We start from the raw sequence: 19,222 nt of genomic DNA on the forward strand, positions 1-19,222 counted from the left end.
GCATATCATGCACTAGTAGCCTCCTGGACCCCACTAGTAGCACCAAAATTGTTTTCCCTCATTAGTAACATATGTCAACATAATGTCAAGGACTAAGGACAAAGAACGCATACCATTAAGATGAATATCGAGGCTATTGAATAAATGTTCAAAAGGCTTTCTCATATGCTGTTGCCGCAGTTGTAGTTTCTTTCACTTTTATCCTGAAAGGAAATCACTGACAGTAGCGCTTTTATTGTGGAAAATCTTGACCGGAAAAGGCTGCGTTAGTAGTGAGCTTGACGCTTCGTGTCCCGTTATGTGCCACTCGGTCAGTGCGCCGACGTGCCAAGATTGTGGGAGTTCAAAAAGGTGACATCCAGGATGACCGCAAAGAGAATGGAGTGCATCTTCCACTTGGATGCAATGGAATACACCCATGGCGTCTGGAGGATGTTTTTCATACCGAAGTGGTGGATCTGGGTCGCTTGTTTGGCAGGTAGGTGGACGAGAAGAGAAAAAAGAGAGCGAGCAGGTTCACACAGTGAGTGCTCGTAAGTGTACGCTTCACTGGCTGATAGATGGATGCAGTAACTACTTTTAAACAACAAACAACTTCAACGTTCTTTTGTTTTGTTTTTTTTCTTCCCAGAGCTCAGTGATTTTGAAAGTCTAGTGGAATTTAAGTTTTCTTAATGGCCAGTAACCTGTGTAGTAGACTGTTAAAACTAAGTCATGGGTGAATAATCTGAGTTTGGAGGAGGGGGGGGAGGATTAAAAGAGGTCTGAGTGACTGCAGCCAGGTTTATATGGTTCCCTCCCTTTGGTCATTTTGGGAGTTTTGAATTATGACAAGATAATCAGGACTAAACTGACAAGATCAAAAAGCTAAATGACCTAATGATAACATGAAAAATTACACCTTGTCTTTTTTCAGCCTCGAGTCATTCTTGGCGCTGACAAAAAGCACACAATTCTCCGAGGTCGGTTGCTTAGCGGCCTAGCAGTAAGTAGCCTGGTGGCTTTTCCCACTGGTTTGGACGTGAAGTAGACCGCTTGTCATTTTTCTTGTCAATACAATTACTATATTATGACTTCCTCCATTATGTTTACAGTACAAGCGCGCCAAAATCTTTTGCTGATAGCAATAACTTCGCCAATCCCTCTCCTGTTGGATACGCCGTCTGACATCACAATGACACCGCTCCGGAACGAAAATTTTTTCAATTCGAGGAAGCGTGGGAGCGAGGTTTGTCAGCGGCGCACTGCGCTCTGCTAAGTGCGGTGTGAAAAGGCCTTAAGGAGTAGAAAGTACAGATCAAATCAGAACAGAAAAAGACATATTAAAAAAAAAATAATACACATACCTGAAAACTCTACTTGAGTACCGTAACAAAGTATTTTCCCATTCCTTATTTCCCACTAATGTACACATTGTATGAGTAAAGTTTTATTCACCGAACAAAGCAATAACAGGGATAGTAGATATGCAGGTTTAAGTCTGATTTAAGATCTCAACCTTCACACCACGCCTTGGGAACATTCTTAGCGCCTCTTGTAATATTGCAACAGGAACCCCCAACCCACCTCCTTCTGCTGCTTATATGTTCTCCACGGGAGGGATTTTGTTCTAAGAAAGTAATAAAGCGTTGGGTTGCTCGAGCCGGTCCTTGATCCAAGCAGAATCAGTCTTCTGTGCTTTTGCAGTCGGGGATCCGTGGAAAAAGCACAAACTGTTGCCTTGGAGTCCTCTTAGGAAGGACACCGTCCGTCAACCTCTTATTTGTTTGGATTTGGGGACAATTTTGAACGGAGAGAGAAATCATTTGTTCGGGGGTCAGACAGTCACCACTGTGAAGCTATATTAACTGTATAGATGTTCCTTTTAATTTATTTTTGGAAGTAACATCTATCCGCTGAAGCGGAAGATGGATTGGATGGATGGATAAAAGTCACGTTCAAATTCATAATGGTTATACAAGTGGGAAAATCATGTGTACTAGACATACTGTTTGTGTCAGATTTGACAATTTGTTTGACATTTCACAGCAATCAATAAAAAAAAAGATACATTTTCCTAAATTAATCCAAAATACACAAAAAGGAAAATATTCTTGTATACAAATTTTCTGGATCAAATTTGACCCGTGTATCCAAAAATAGATTTTCAGATTTACCAGTGTGTCTTAAAGGAAGGTTGTTGTAAAGGTGGGAATCTTGAAATTGCAAAATTGTACATCCCATAAATGTTTTTATGAATGAATTTTTTGAACAGTGTTCAAGAGGGATCTTGAACTGTCCGTGTCGCCGCCACATTTGCACAGGTTGCCGCATCTGTTGGTCTTTGAAGCGGAACGGCGGAATCTCAAAACAGCGAAAGAGTAAAACAGCATAAGAAGGATCATACATACCAAACATAAGCAACAAATGAACAGACTGGAAAACACCATGGAATCAGGAAAGACCATGTTAGACCGTGCCCACCCTAAAACACCTGATCCTTGGACCTGATCTGTTTTCACAGATGTTACTTGGTGTGGATGTTTGTGTGTGTGTGTGTGTGTGTGTGTTTTTTTTCTGGGGTGTGTGGTGTTGCTCCTGAAGTGCCGGGTTCAAGCTCCTGGTCATCATTTGACTCCAGCAGCCTGCAGCTTCACAGCCTTGAAAACAACACCAAGTGCACCTCAGCCTTGGTTTTTTTTTTAATCACACCAAACTGCGCATTCGCTCGGAGGGGTTTTGTTTTGCATTTCTCCGAGTGGCTTTTTTAGACGCAGCATGTTGTTATCTGTGGTCTTTTATGGAAAGCGGTTTGAGCATTTATTCGATAGCCTTGATATACAGCTCAAGGTCCGTGTACCACTTCATTCTTTGTCCGCACTAGTAGTCCTTACCCTCTCAAAAACCTGCACCTTTTCCCCTCCAGATTGACAACTCCTCAGTTTCCAGTAGGATATCGAACAAATGCTCAAACAGCATTCCGTAGGGCCTAGTAGTGTTACTAATGCTACACAATAGTTTACTCGTAGTAAAAGTGGCATTATTACTGGAAAAAAAAAACATTACTAGTAAGACAAAGATGTGCTAATAGTGTGGCAAATATTCGTACTAGTGGGGACAAGGAGTGTACTAGTAGATGGACCTTAAGATGGATATCAAAGGCATGGAATAACTGCTCAAACGGCCTTCCGTAGAGCTCTTCACTGTACATTTCCAGTTATTTCTTGAACCTGTGTTGTGCGAAAAAAGAAAACCTTGCTGTTGTTCTCCCACAGGTCTCCTCCCGCAGCAGTGTTGTGGAGTTCACGTGTTAGTAAAAGATGAGAAGAAGTACGCGGTGTTGTTCCAGTCGGTGGTGTTGCCGTGCCAGTTCAACAGCGTGTCCACCCAAACGCCGATCGTGCAGTGGGTCTACAAGTCGTACTGCCGGGACCGCACGAGGGATTCTTTCAGCCTTTCCGACAGCCTGAGCGGAGGGCCGGGAGGAGCGGGTCACGACATCGGGAAGAAAGCCAGCTACCTCGACTGCTCCGACAGCAGCCGCACGGTGCGAACCGTGGCCTCCGTCTCCGGATCCTCCATCACTCTGTCGGAGTACTACAAGAACAGAGATGTTTCCATCATCAACAGTAAGGACCGCGCAAATGTGTTCCCAAATCAAATTCATGCGGCGCGTTTTGTGAAAAAAGTTAGCTAGGCCTGCACTGGTGCCTTGAGATACGAGTGACCTGACTTGGCTGTTTTTTTGTTTTTTTTTGCTTTGACATGCAAGCGCAAACTTGAGATACAGTACATATATGTATGTTTGGGTGCAGTGAACTCAACTTAACTCACTTCTCAATTTGTTTGTCAGTTTTTCCGTGAGTCCATTTATGGAACGCATATTTGAACACAAGAGGTGGGGCAACACATAGACAGACAATATCACTATTATCCCTGGCATGTATTCTTTATCCATTGCAAAAAAAAAAAAAAAAAAAACTACTAATATTATTGCAGCTTATTGAGTCGCTGGGAGTAGTGATTCTTCCTCGTTTGTCAGTATAACTGTATTATACTGCCCCCCGGTGGCCCAGGCGGGCACACCAGAAGTAGCAGCACATTGAGTGAATTGAAGCATTATATCATGATGCACAAGCTGTTTTATTCTTTACATTAGATTTAATTATGATGATAATATGTGCATGCATAAAGTACAATATTATATTATTATAGAGTTGGTGCTATATTCATACTTTAAAAAAACATTCCAGCAATTTGTAGGTTTTTTTTTTTTTAGGAGGCTGGAACAGATGAATGGCATTTCAGTTCATTTTATTGCGGAAAGATGATTTGAGATATGAGTCTTTTTGCATGGTCACGGAACGAATTAAACTCATATCTCAAGGCGCCACAGTACACTGGGAAATATTTGCGCAGTGGGAATATTTTAACTGATCAAATCTCTGCAAAAACATAACGAGGATGAATATGATCACCTTTAAAATGTTTTGGTTTTTGTACGAACAGCAACCTTTTAAAGTGCTCCTTTTAAAAGTCAGTAATCATACGAAAAAAACCCAAAGAAACAGTCAATGGACTGATACATTTGCATTTGATGGCGTGAATGACACATTTGATGACACATATCGAAGGAGAGCTTGCCCACTGTAAGCGGTGCATGTCTGGACCGCTCCGCCCGCTTCCTTGGCAAACAGGAAAGGGAAATCGAGACTACAACCCGTTTCCTGGCTGTGGTTTTTTTTTTTATGTCTGATCTCTTACAATAGAGTCAGCAGCCTTGTGTTGTCCTGTGCGGATAGCTCTCCAGCCAAAATACACCAGGCATTATTCAAAGCCGCGTTTATTCCATATCCTTGATATCCAAATTAAGGTCCAAGTGCGAGAACGAGCTCTGTCCTCACCAGTATGGCGATCCAGTGCACTAGTACAACAGCTGCGTCTTACTAGTAACCAAGGATATCGAATAAATGCTCAAACAGCTTTCCATATCTGAACAACGTAAGCAAACACATTTATTCCGTCGCCCTTCATTCTTTTGTGCAACGCGTGATTCGTTTCCATCACTGGCATCTTGAAAAAAAGTACCAACGGTTGAATGATTATTTTGGTGAATTCGATCTTTTCGTGTCTTGCAGAGGCAGACCTGCGCATCGCAGAGGTCCAGTGGGGAGACAGTGGAGTGTACACATGCAAAGTGGTTATAGCTGATGATGTGGTCGGACAGAATGAAGCCTCTGTGGAGCTGTTGGTTCTGGGTAAGGTGCTAATACTTTCTGAGGACAAGCTTCAGTCCGCCTAGAAATGCAGCTGCCGCACTAGGATGTTGTAGTGAGTCCCATTGCCTCTTGTTGTACAGTAGAAATCCCATCACACACACACACACGAGTCAGCTATTATTATTGAAGTAAAACGTTTGACAAGCTTTGTAACAAACAAATACTGGAGCCCAAATACTGTAGATACTGTTGCATAATGTGGCATTCCTAAGTGGACCGATTCATCACCAGGAGAACAAGAGAACCTCATTAATAAGCTGATTTATAACGAGCAGTTTTAATTCTCTGGAACTAATGGCCTGTTGTCGTAGCAACTCTTCTCACTCATTTTGTTTTATTGACGCTCAGGGCTTGTTTGATTGCGCTTATTTTACGATCCTTTGTGTGATTCAGTCCAGTAAATCCGAAATATAAAAATGGAGTCGGCCATGATCCAGCCAAAATCTACAATTTACAAGCGTAAACATTATAGTATGAATACATTAAAGCGACTTAGAGAAGAGTGTCGTTAACAATCATTCAAACTTGAATGATTAAAGAGATCGGAAAGTATGTAAAATAAAGCTTTCGAAATTGGGAAAAAAATGAAACCGCTCGCTCCTCCCTCGAGTGCTGCGGGCGCGCCCGCTGAATGCGCGGGAAACCGCGCTTTCGTTGTCAACTGTCAATCAAATAGAACCAGTCCGACCGGAGGGAAAAAAAATGGATGCTACTTTGTCTAGCATCTTTCTTATACGCTCAGATAACTAAACCAAATGACTGAATAAGTCATAAATCTCTGAAAATAAATCAATAACTGAAATGCTGTAAAACCGTATAAAGGTATCTCTCCAAAATTCCGTACGACATACTGTAGTTCTCAGTCTTTTCACGCTTATCAGCTATCTTCCAACATATACTGTATCATGTATTCATAAACAAACCTCTGAATTCACTTGACAGCGTCTTTAAAATAGCGTCACTTTTTTTTGTCACTCTTTTTTTGAATCTGCCGCATCTGTGTACCGTCGTTCTATTATGTGTATTTTGTTGCACTTTACAGTGACAGTGTACTGAATTTATGGGCGAGTCCAAGCGTCACTATAGCAACCGTCGAGAGGCTCGGTCCGCTCATTCATCCTGAGGCTGAACCTTTTGTCTGTCTGCCACTCGAGGACTTATGCGTAGCGCACGTCAGCGACTCGCCAGTATATGTTCGCCGGCAAAGATTATTGGAATCCCGTCACACGTTGAGTTGGACCTTTGCGGATCATCACAGGGTAGAAGAACGCCGCAGGATTTTACTGACTTGAGCGCCACCTGGAATTCAGGAAAATCTGCGAGATAAAATGAATCACCTTGTCTCAGTGTCGGGCTTGTGAGCCACTTCTGTTTCCATAGCAACTGTTGGGGCCTCTGAGAATGGTTGGAGGTTTCTTTGTTTTATGAGCAAATGGCTCGACTGGCAATAATATAGGCATGAGTTCATGACACGGAGTGGGTAGGGGGACGGGATCGTGTAAAACAATCGACGGAGGGGCACCTAGCTCATATTGATCACTGTAAGCCTGTATGTATTGCCCACACGAACCAACAAAACACACTGGTAGGATGGCCTTTCATATTTGGCTATGCCGGGCAGGAGTATTGCAAAAATATATCAATAAAAAGATAATACACACAAATGAAGATAACACAATACGTCGGGTTTGTACCTGAAAACAAACACATTGATTCACATGTAGACTACTTCGAAAAGTGTTGTATTCGACAGTTTGGACAAGATCAGGACAAATTAAGTTCACCTGTAAAGGTTATACTGCGTTTTAAGTCAAATGCCACCTGAAAGCCCAACAAGGACTTAAACACCACACAATCGCAAAATCCTAAAGTCATTCAAAGAAAGGTCTTTCGATTGATCTTTAAGCCTCCCAAGTTTCAAAATGTTTCCACACAGCCTATTTGTCTGCTGAGTGCTGACTGCCACCAATGATATTTGCCGCGCAGCATTTAATAATACCCACTGCAGCCCTCATCACTTCAAGGATATCGGCACAAATCAAACGATCAATCTGCTTCGATCACATTTCGATTTTTCATCCGTTTTGAAATGAGAGTGAATGGTGCATGCTGATTTTCTTTCACTGCATACCTGATACACTCACATTCTTTATCTGTGCCCAGCCGCATAATTTACACCTGTACACACTGATGTGATCCAATAGAAAAGATGCCTTTACAACTATATTAATGGTCATTTTTATCAACAGTAACAAACCCAAGGACACACACTAATCTGAACAAAAGTGGGAATTGGAAGATTTTTTTTTTTTTATGTTAGTGAAAAAAAACAATCAGTTGTTGTAATGAAATATTGCTTTAAAAATGCTCTGGCATTTCGAAAACAGGAAAAGTTTAGCCTGATTTCATGTCAGACAGTGAGAAAACAAAACAAAACCAAAAAAAGCATGTGTTTTTATATAGTGTATGGAAACATCTGCTTTCAGCTGTCGTTGTAGAATGCAGTCAGACATACGTAAATGCAAGAAACATTTGACATTTTATAGTTAACACAAGAAAACAAAACAAAAAATCATATCAAAATAATGACAAATACAAAATGCAATATGAAAAAAAACCTAAATGTATGAATTAAAAGAATATATAATTTAACAGCAAATACAAACAATCTAAATTCGCTTTCTAAATTGCTGAATGGATCCCCAAGGTGAGTACAGGTGTACCTAATAAGGTGGCCAGTGATTGTGTTCAATTGCTGATATTTCTCATTGTCTTCATGCATGTTGCCGCACCAATAACTTCCTTTGATGCAGTACTCTTGGTTACTTCCACTCCATTCCCTTTCCTCTCCTCCTTCACCTGTGCTCTGTCTCTCACCAGGTTTCTCAGGTGTGCCTGAAGATTTGCTTCCTGACTTTGAATTGAAGATTATGCCAGGTAGGGGAATAATGTATCCCCACCCTCACCTGCTTCCTTTCACTTATACTAACACTAACTATGCACTAACTGTATATCTCTGCTTACATTAACTGAGCAAAAAAAAAATGTGTCATGGATTGGTCATAGCTATACGAAATCATTGCAGAAACATCTTGAATAGGCTCATGTGAACACACAGTCTCTGCGGATTTTTAAATCGTACATTTCTAATTTTATTTCTTCATTTATTTATGTTATTTTTTTTTTGCTATATCACAGGATTTTGGAGTCACATTTTTCACACGGACCGGTGTTACTGCATACGCGCGTAGCTATATGCTCAAGCCAGGAGGAAAGAGTGTGTAACAGAATAGTAAATAGAACAGAAAGTCCAAAGTTTGGGATGATTTCAATTTCACCCTTAAAGCAGAACTCAACCGTAGATGTCAAAACGTCTTGTTATATTGTAAATATGCATATCGTCTTTCATGTTTAATGTTGTTTACTTAAATCTACTAAGTACTGAATTTATTCTTCAAAAAAAAAAAAAAGAAATAGAAATGTTTAAAACACCTTCTACTCGCCTACGGGGGCCACCATTTTTACAGAATGATGTGTGCAAAAATGATTATTGGCTGACAGTCTGCCTCTAGTGGTATGCAAAGGAATCCCTGAATGAAATACAAATAAAATTGACATTTGTAGCAATGCAAATAGCCTGTTTAAACTTGTGCTTTTAAATCCAGTACAGTACTTTTTTTTTTTTACTTTTTAAGCGCAGTACATATTTTAAGTACATTTCAGTTCTATATAACTTTTAGTACAATACATTTCCATTTAATCTTGAAAAAATGGTGTCAAAGTACAATTTTGAGGGCTGTTTAAGGCCCCCCCCCCCCACATGAATCCGCTCCCGGCTTTTGGTGCCCAGCTCCCAGATGAGCTGTGTTGGGAAACGGCTATTATGGTCATTCAAGCTATATTTATGTTTGTGGTGTGCGTGCTATCTCATTGTTTGAAATGAGTACAAAATTCGTCATCTACAGGGAGGGACTTTGATTTATGTGACATCACGTTCCCCTCACATATTAAATCATCATAGTGTGCTGCCGGTGGAAGAATGTATAGATGTGTCTTGACAACATGACATGGATTAATTGGGTCATGCAAAAAGCTTACTGGAATCTTATCTTTGGAAGGGATGTGTGTGGTAATGTTTGTTAATGAGATCCCATTACAAAAACGGATTTGTTGATACAGCAGCGTGAACTATTCCTTTCCTTCCTGTCGCCAAAACAGGTTTCCTCTCTGTGCGTGTGTGCGTTTCGAGAGATATTGTTGTCCTTGCTTTCACATAGTTTGAACGTCTTTATCTGAGTCTTTATCCTTCCCATTCTGACATTGTGTCTACGTGGAGTTCATCTGCTTGCTGAATGAAAGTGGAATCATCAGCACTCACATTTTTTGAGGGATTGAAAGTTTGTTTGTTTGTTGGTTTTTTTTAATTCAACTGGTTGTTTCTCTCGGACCCGCTTTCCTTGAGCGAGACCCCCATACCCCGAGCTTAATTAGCCCCCTGCCCCCTGCTCCACTGTGCGCCACGAACAGTGTGTGTTTGCTGTGTCCACAACTGTGATGGGTTAGATGCTGAGGGAAAAGAAATTGTGTCCATGCGTGTTCACAACAATCAAAGATGTTTATTCTTCTTCTGGAGATCAAACAAACAATGTGTCAGTCCACTTTTGTCGTAAAGAGGATGTATTATGGAAAATTCTGTTGACTCCAGACCTGCAACATACTATGTGATGCATGGAAAATGTACAGTATGTAAATGTTTATGAAATGAAAAGGTCTCAATCAAATGCTGACTACTGTCCACCTCTTATTGGAATTTTGTCTTGTTGGTGTCTGTGCTCATTTCTTTGTTTATTCTCTTCCAGAGTGGGTTTTTGTGGCTGCTGTGGCATTGGGCAGTTTGTTATTCCTTCTGTTGGTTGGCGTGTGTTGGTGTCAGTGTTGTCCTCACTCCTGCTGCTGCTACGTGAGCTGCTGCTGCTGCCCGGACACATGCTGCTGCCCCAAGCATTGTGAGTAGCCACACACAAATAGAGTCAATGCCGCACAATGCGGACAGCTGTTTGAGCATTGATTCAACATCATTTGTATCTAGTTTACTAGATAAGAGCGAAAAACTCAAAGCACTCGTATTGTGTCTTGGGTTTTCTAGTGTACGAGGCAGGTAAAGGTATAAAGACGGGAACCTCCACCCTGCAGACACCCGCGTACCCGCCATACTTTGTTTCTGGCGTACCAGCAATGGTACCCATTGCTCCCCCGTCCCTGGTGGAACAGATGTCATCTGTCCCCCATTCAGATGGTAGTCTACTCACAGCGGGTAAGTCCAACTCTCTTCTAGCTCAATATAGGATTAGGAGAACTCACAAAAAGTTAGGGTTATTGAAATTTCACATTGAAAAGTCGGATGTGCATTCAAGTTCACCTGTAAAGCTTCTAGTGTATTTGAGCTTCATCCTGAAATTTCAGAAAAAGAGCGCAGTATCTGTAACTTTTTGTGAGTACTGCGATTCAATGCTAATTCAACCACAGCTAATAATATTGAAGACAAGCAAAGGCATCAAACATAGTGTTTCCTGTAGAAAAATAAACAGAAGCGCCCAGTGCTGATGGGATCCAGTGTTTATGTCCAGTTCCAATACATGCTTTAGGTGCTCCCTACCGCTTGCCGTCACCTCAGGACCAGGACTCTCTCAGGGTTCTACAGTATGTAGAGAACCAACTGGCTCACTTCAACCCTGCCAGGTCCACCAGCCACCAGTGTAAGCTTCAGAAACCTGTCCACGTGCTATCAAGAGATCCTTCAGCATGCTCATGTCATCCTGGGATACTCATTTTAGTATTACTTATTAGCTTACTAGGTTTGTCTTTGCATGTTTCTCTGGATTCAAAAATTCGGCCTCTTCGATAATTCTGATATCCAAACTTGCATGTTTGCTTGGCTGGCGGACTATTTTTAACATCGCTCCCTCAGATACGTTTAAGCTCTCACACTTTCTCGCTCTCTCTCTCTCTCTCTCTCTCTCTCTCTCTCTCTCTCTCTGTTCATCTATTAAATCAAATCGAAAGTGTGCTATTGTAGTTATGCGAATTCATCCATCTATTCATTTGTACCAATCCAGCCTGTGGCGTGTCCGAACTGAGTTCCCTCCACGAGGGAGAAACCACTTTTCGCCAGACATTTCGAAAGGTCCAGAAGAAAGCACTTCCGCCCATTCCGGATGGCGATCCTCAACCCGAACCGAGACGATACCGGGACAACCGCAGCCCGGAGCCGCAGCGCTTCTGTGACAACCCCCCTTCTTCACCAGAGCGTTATCGCCAGGACCCTGAGTCGGAACCCCGTCGCTGTGCGGAGGACTCCCTCCTGCCACGCCGCTACAGTGACGACCCTCCTTCCTCTTCCCAGTCTCGAAGGCACATACGTGATGCACGGCAACAGAACCGCAGTGAAGAGAACCGCCACAACAGGTATGGCTAGGCAAACCGAAATCTTATACTCTACTCAAATGAAGTCAGGGATAGGCTTGCAGGTGCAATTTCAGGAACTTCAATCCCAGAGTAATTGTACATCTGTAATTGCCTCTAAATGCCGCAAAATGGCGGAAAACGACTTTTTTCAATTACACAAGGCTACGGCCGGACTAAATGAATATCCGCCCCTCACTTCACTTTGTGACCACGCTCGTAAATCAAAACACTCCTATCTCAAGTCATCTTTCCCCATTTCAATTAATGGTGAGAAATAGCACTCTATAATACTGTCATTTATAAAAACATACAGGAATGAAAATGAAATAGAACGTTAAAAAAAAGAAAAGTTTTTGTAACACCTTTTTTGCTTCAATTCAATGGACATTGTGCTGCTCCTTCTGGTGTATGCGCCTTGGGCCCCTTATACCGACATGCAGATATACAGTAGAGGAAGATGGTCAGTCCTCAGTAAGCTGCACTAGTATTAGTCGTTCTTCCCAGAGGATAAAGAATGTATGCTCTCCAGTTTGTGTTCAAATATCCGTTGTTTAAACGGTTATACCAACGCCACATCGATGCCATCCGTTAGCTAGCTGTCAATGGCGTTTCCCATTATGTGTTAGCATTAAGCTAGCGGACTCAAAAGCGCAATCACAATGTGATTGTTTTAAAGACACAACATGTAATTCCCTATTTATGTTTATAGTAGTTTGACATTAAACTTCAACTGGCAGTGGCATTAAGCAGCTTTTCTATCTGCCATACCGCTGCTTGGTGTGAAAAAAACGGCCGAACGACAGCTCGTATCTCGAAAAACGTCCAAAAAAGTCAGGTCTGCACTGTACTCACCTCCTTTTTTTGTCCTGCCTTGTCGTGTTCTTGTATTTTGCAGGTGGAACCCTCGATCGGAACATCTGGAAAGAAAAACCTACCACACTGCGGGACGGACTGGCTCACTGGATGAACTGGAAGAGTTCGCTGCTACCTACAAGCAAAGAGGACGCAGACAGGCAGAGAACAGGGACGACGAAGACGATGAGCCAGAGCATCGGGAGTTCAGACGATATCCTTCATATCGGCACGGTCCGCCGCAGCACCGCTACGACGATCCCAACGAGCTCAGAGACAGCGGTGACCATGAAGACCGACCCAGAAGAAAGAAGAAACATGAACATGACATAAGTCCACTCTCATCCCCTAAAAAGGGGCGGGGCACCTGGGTAAATGGGCGTTCTGCCTCACCCCCTCCCATTGTGACTCCATCATCAACTTCTTCTCAAGATAAAGACTATGACAGCGCATTCCTGAACAGCCTTTTGGAGCATAAAGCTAAGTTACGAGGAGTCAACCAGGGGAAGCGGGGCGCCCGGGGAGAGGACGATTCAGACACACCCTCGAAGGGAAGCTCGAAAAAGAGCAGTGGGGAGTCCGGCCGGCACTGTAGCAGGTCACCTAGCAACAGGCCTGACGCTGATTCACTGGCCCTTTACTCTGATACAGAGCGAAGCCGCAATGACAGGCCCTCTCCGCGGCCACTCCCAGCACGCACCCGCTCTCCACAACCTTCCGCTCCTTCCCCGCTCAATCGCCGCGGGGAGACCAGAGACAAGGCTCGCAAAGTGGTGAGTTATAGTTGCTAGGGCTGGATGCAGTACAGAAACATGACAGTGAACCCCTGTTCCCTGTTTCGCTTGCTCGCGCTGTTCTCCAAGTACGAGGCAAAGAAAGCATGCTCGCTTCGAGCTGCTTAATTGTCACTCCCAGTTGACGTTTACAGTGAAACTGACCAGAATGTTAAATGAAACCATATCATTTCGTCTAACAAAGGTCCTCTATCTTATTGCTAATATATCACGTGACACACCATATACAGTAAGGGCAAATGGAAAGTCGCATACAGGCTCTCTGTTCTGTTGGAACAATGACTTTGGCTGGAGATTAGTTGATGACCATCTCTGCCTCCACTTCCTGCTCTTAATTACTTGTTGCATGCTTTCAGAAGATAACAGTGCCGCCCGGCATTTTGTGGCACAGCATGATATTACACTCAAGGCACGCGACACTAAATTAGGATTTGGATGTATACTGTAAAAACACACCAAAAATAGTCGCTTAAAAATGGGCGAATTAGATGGGGCTCAAAGAAGTAACTGCGATATATATGTATCCACTTTAGTGTCCATTTTGTTTGGTTGTGTGCTGTTCGAAATTTTTTTTTTTGGATATAAAATACATGCCTGGGCTCAATAGAGATTGCTAAACACTTGTCTACATTATAAGAGAAATGTATAATGGTGAAACTTGTCATGTCTGATTGGATTCTTTTGCGTTTTTTAGTCGCGTTTCCTCAAATGTTATTGCTTAAATAGCATAGAATATGTCGCTCTTTTCAGTGTATAATGACTTTTTTACCTTTGACAGGTCAGATTCGCATGCTACCAGGATGAAAACTAGGTAGAATTTTGTGCTCTGCATCCAACGCCCCCACCTTCACTAACATCTACCCCCTTACAATATTGGGCAAAACGCTCTTCAACATCCAAAGTGCCACTCCAAATTGTATATTTACCAAGTTTGGGCACCTTTGAATGATTATGACATAAGTTGAAGCGTTGTTGGTCCCAGGTTCTGCTTCACCACTATAACAATGTGTGGCCTAACCTGGGAACGTCTTCATTTATAGTGACATTTTTTATTTTTTTTTATTTTGTTATCCTCAGCAGGGGACTCTTCTCAGCCGGGATTCCCTTATCGTGTGATTGGCTGAAAGAGCCTCGGCGCTTGGAAGGGGGCGGACTGTCCGACCATGTGATTCAATGGGCGCTACAGTATGTGTGAGCTGATAATAGGCTCAGTGTAACTGGTACACTTGAATGGAGACACGGATGACACGCGTATAAACTAAACTGCTGATGTCATTGGTGCTTCGTTTGTGTCACTGGTCGCCAAGCATATGTCTCAGCTGGACTAATGTGGGCTTGGTGCGTGACCTGGAATGTCCCTCCTGGCAGGACCACGCCACCCCCCCCTTCCTCCCTTTTAAAGGGGGATGGAAACCAGTGAAAGTAGCTTTATGCCTCCTCCGCAATGAGTGCTTTCATTTCTGTTTGATGAGACAAAAAAAGGATTAAAAAAAGAGTGGAGAGTATATGACAACAATATGGTAGACTACCAAACACAGACGTTGAAATAAAATGTTTTTCAATTTAAAAATCAATACATGTAGTACACAATAAACAAAAACAAGAATAAATGTACAGCAAATAGCGAAAATCCACGTAATAGCATTGATGCCCCCAAAAGATTTACAATTGGCAGAAAAGCACTTTTTTTTATTATTATTAGACAAGGCTATGGCCTGACTAAATGAAGTTCCTTCCGTCACGTCAACATAGTCCCTTGGCACCAAGATAGCGAAGTGTATCCGTGCCATTTAAGTTTGAATAGGAATTTCTAACACTTTTTTTAACCATCAAATTTCTTAGCACTGAAATGTTCAACCCGAAAAAAAAATTCAGATACAAAAATGTTAACGTCTTAAATTCGAATTCAAACTCAGATGGCAGAAAAATACTACAATATATAGCTGTGCCACCTATATTAGCCTTTTGGTTTTTTTTACACGGAATTTTTAGATGCTAAAAAAATTCTGTGTTAGATCTTATTGTATTTTTGTGGCATCTGGGTTTCATCAGTGTTCGTAATTTCATGAATTTAATTGATTAAAAAAATCAGCATCTTAAATTCAGATTCAAACGCAGATGGCACAAAAATACCAGAAGATCTACAGTATCTGTGACACCTGAATTAGAATTTATTTATTTTTTTTAATTAAATGTCTTAAATTCGAATTCAATATCAAATGGCACAAAAATACCACACTGACTTTTTGAGTGATGAAAAAAATTCAGTGTTAGAAATTGAAACTCAGATGGCACATACAGTATATACTTCCCTACCAAGATGACACCAAAACAATATTTTTTTATATTAGACATGGCTTTGGCCTGGACACAAAAACAGCAAATAGGTGAGTTTTTCAGCAAATAACAGGACAGATTCCATATTCCAAAAAAATCAGCAAAACACGAATATGCGGGTAACACTGTTTCACCCAATAAGGAAATCTGTGCAATTTGAACCTGGAAGTTAACATGGATAGGGAGCTCAATTAACAATGTTAAATCATTTGTGACCTTGATCGCAAGCCTTCATTGGATTCGTTTATCTTTAAATCAACCATACTCATAACAACGCAGTCGTTTAAACAGCGAAGAAACACAAATGAGTTCACCAGTCAGGTGACTTTAGGAGTTTGTTCTCCATCCAAATGCGTGCAAGGTGAAGGTAACACTGTTTTGAGATGCACATGCGATGCATTAACGCCAGTCTAGTAAGGGTTTGGACTAACACTGCTGCCTGTTCTCTGACACAACATGACCCACATTTAATTCGCCATGTGCAGTGTGATTATTTTGTTGTAAGTCCCTATTAATCAAACTATACATGATGTACTGACCCTCTGTGTAAGTGCAGCTTCCGTCCCCATTAAAAGCTGTGAAATTGGTACTCGAGGTTTTCCTTTGTTTTGTAAAACATTGACAATACAGAACGTGACATTTTTCAGAATATATGTTCACAATGTGCATCCAGTAACAGGTACAGTATTTGTGTGTTGTTGTTTTTTTTTTTTTTTAAATGAGAGAATATGTCGTCATATGAATATGAAACCTTTGTTTGATTGTTTCCGTTTCACCTAGTTTTCCCTCTTGGGTGAATAAATGTCAACTTGTTATCAGTCAAGTATACAAAGGTGTTTCAGCATTTATTTGATATCCTTGAGCTGCAGTTTAAGGCCCATGTACTAGTAATAGCGCGTTGTCCTCACTAGTAAGATAATTCAGCGCACTAGTATGACAACTATGTTACTAGTTAGGCAAAACTGCAATGGTTGACATGTTTGCTACTAGTACTACTAGTTAAGTGCGGGATGTGAATTGGTAGAATTTTATAACGGCAGTAGTATTAGTAGGACGCTGTTGTGAACTGGTGTGCAGATTTGCCTCACTTGTAACATGTAGGTGCCCTAGTAGTACACCAAAGTTGCTCTACTAGTGAGCACAAATAGTGTACTAGTACAGGGACCCTGAAGCTGGACATCAGGGATATTGATAATAAATGCCCAACAGTTTTCCATAAAGATCCATGTACTAGTATGCTGTTTATCATCACTAATAATACAATTGAGCGCACTAGTAGAATGACTGTATCCTACAGGTAAACGTTTTCCACTACTGTAGGACATTTTTGCACGCTATTGGACAACTTTGGTAATAGGACAGTAGTTTACTAGAAAGGTTTAGTTGTGCACTAGTAGACCTAAAGTTGCAGCACTAGTGGATAAAACATTACTAGTAAGACACAGATCTTAAACACAACCTACAGTAGCAGTTACATGTCAAGTTTACCTATTTAGACAGAACCTGGTACGATGTTGGAATATCATCATTTGTGTGGAGATGCCTTTTTTTTTTTTTTTTTTTTTACTTTTTGCTAACGAAACAGTGCCAAGTATGACTCACGTCTTTGTCCATTGTTTCAGTGACAGGCTGCCTTTCTTCAATGCACAACTGGAGTGAAACTCACGCAGCACTTCTGCTTGCTCAGCCTCGGAGATCCGCGCAAAACCGTTTATTCGATACCTTTTATAGCCTGCCTAAGGTCCGTGTATTAATGTGCTCTGTCCTCACTAGAAAGACAACTAGTAGAATTAATATCTTACTAATAACATTTTGTCCACTACTAGTGTCACTTTTTGCACCCTGATATTTGATGACGTTCCCTAAAGTGTTCCAAAATACACGCACAAATTTTTTTTATTCTTTTATACAGGTGCTAAAAGGTTTTTTGCATACAGTAAGGCTGTTCCGGGTTGAATCTGACCCATATCTACTAAAAATGGATTTTAGGTTTACCAGTGTGTTATTTTTTATTTGCCGAGTGTGAAGCGGCTGGGATGAGAATCAGCACTTCCAAATCTGAGACCACGGTCCTCAGTCGGGAAAGGGTGGTGTGCCCTCTCCCGGTCGGGGATGAGATCCTGACCCAAGTGGAGGAGTTCAAGAAGCTCGGTCATCCGGGAGGATCTCGGAGTAGAGTCGCTGCTCCTACACATCGAGAGGAGCCAGATGAGGTGGCTTTGGCATCTGATTCGGATGCCTCCCGGACGCCTCCCCGGTGAGGTGTTCCGGGCACGTCCCACCGGGAGGAGACCCCGGGCACGACCCAGGACTCGCCGGAGAGACTACGTCTTTTGGCTGGCCTAGGAACGCCTCGGGACCCCCTCGGAAGAGCTGGATGAAGTGGCTGGGGAGAGGGAAGTCTGGGCGTCCCTGCTAAAGCTACTGCCCCCGCGACCTGACCTCGGTAGAAAGCGGTAGAAAATGGATGGATGGATGGAGTGGTAGCAGTGTTCAAGGGGGAGCTTGAAACTGTCCCAGTAACTGTTTGTGATCCCAACACATTTGCACAGGTTCCCATAGAAACATGCACCTGTCTTGGAGAGGTCATGGGAGAGTCTCCAAACATTGACAGAATAAAGCATAAGAATGATCGTATACTAAAGATAAGGAACAGAAGTCAAACGCAGGTCGGAGGCTAGCTCGACACATCTGAACCTGCAAAAACAAGTACTGTACAGCGGTGCTTTCAGATATGAGTTTAATTTGTGCCGTGACCACGCTTGTATCTCAAAATCGCTCATATCTTAAATCATTGCTCCCCACTGAAATGACTGGAAATGCAGTTAATCTGTTCCAGACCCCCCAAGAAGCATTCAAATTCGTTTTCAATGTTTTTTGTTTTCAATGAGAAAAAAATGCACTGAACAATATTCCATCCATCCATCCATTTTCTGAGCCGCTTCTCCTCACTAGGGTCGCCGGCGTGCTGGAGCCTATCCCAGCTGTCATCGGGCAGGAGGCGGGGTACACCCTGAACTGGTTGCTGAACAATATTCTACTGTAAAAAAAAAACAAAAAAACAGTAATAACATTTGTTCTTTGCATAACCTGCAAACATGGAAACTGCAAACATTAAAGACAACTGCATCTAATGTTATGGTCCTCGCTTGTTCTCCTTCTTCTGTGGGGTCTATTGGCAGTTGGCAAAGCAACTAATATTGCCTTTCCACTACGAGGAAACCAATGTGAACTGATGGTGGCCAGATGTTGTGAAGTTTGTTGGCGCCATCTAGCGGTGGGGGTTCTGAAGGGCACCCATATCCCAAATTGCTTTTCGTATCTCAAAATGGCCAAGAGATGGGTCATATCTGAAAAACATGTCTATCAAGGCACCGTTGTTTCTACAAAGTAGCAAATAAAACGACACTTTGATTTTCTCTGAAGCATGGATTAAGGATTAAATGTCAGACAGGCTATCAGTGGCGTGCTATTAATTTTTTGACAAGACCTGTATTTCATTATTTTACCAAGGGG

At 42.1% G+C, this 19,222-nt stretch overlaps 1 protein-coding gene across 4 annotated transcripts; it reads left to right on the top strand.

Moving 5' to 3' along the window:
• The first annotated feature begins 312 nt into the window (after positions 1 to 312).
• Positions 313 to 16,293, top strand: LOC133467703 (immunoglobulin-like domain-containing receptor 2). Of its 4 annotated transcripts, none has more exons than XM_061752865.1 (10): positions 313 to 478; positions 3,255 to 3,608; positions 5,118 to 5,237; positions 8,139 to 8,195; positions 10,118 to 10,264; positions 10,405 to 10,572; positions 10,886 to 11,014; positions 11,375 to 11,723; positions 12,619 to 13,348; positions 14,447 to 16,293. In XM_061752865.1, the coding sequence occupies exons 1-10, from the start codon at positions 364 to 366 to the stop codon at positions 14,483 to 14,485; spliced, it is 2,208 nt and encodes a 735-aa protein (XP_061608849.1). In that variant the 5' UTR covers positions 313 to 363; the 3' UTR covers positions 14,486 to 16,293. The 4 variants fall into 4 exon arrangements, with proteins under 4 accessions (XP_061608849.1, XP_061608856.1, XP_061608872.1 ...); XM_061752872.1 differs by having other exon boundaries at positions 10,904 to 11,014; XM_061752888.1 differs by lacking the exon at positions 10,886 to 11,014.
• Positions 16,294 to 19,222: the final 2,929 nt, after the last annotated feature.

This window comes from Phyllopteryx taeniolatus, chromosome 2, assembly GCF_024500385.1.
Source record: "Phyllopteryx taeniolatus isolate TA_2022b chromosome 2, UOR_Ptae_1.2, whole genome shotgun sequence".
NCBI lineage: Eukaryota > Metazoa > Chordata > Actinopteri > Syngnathiformes > Syngnathidae > Phyllopteryx > Phyllopteryx taeniolatus.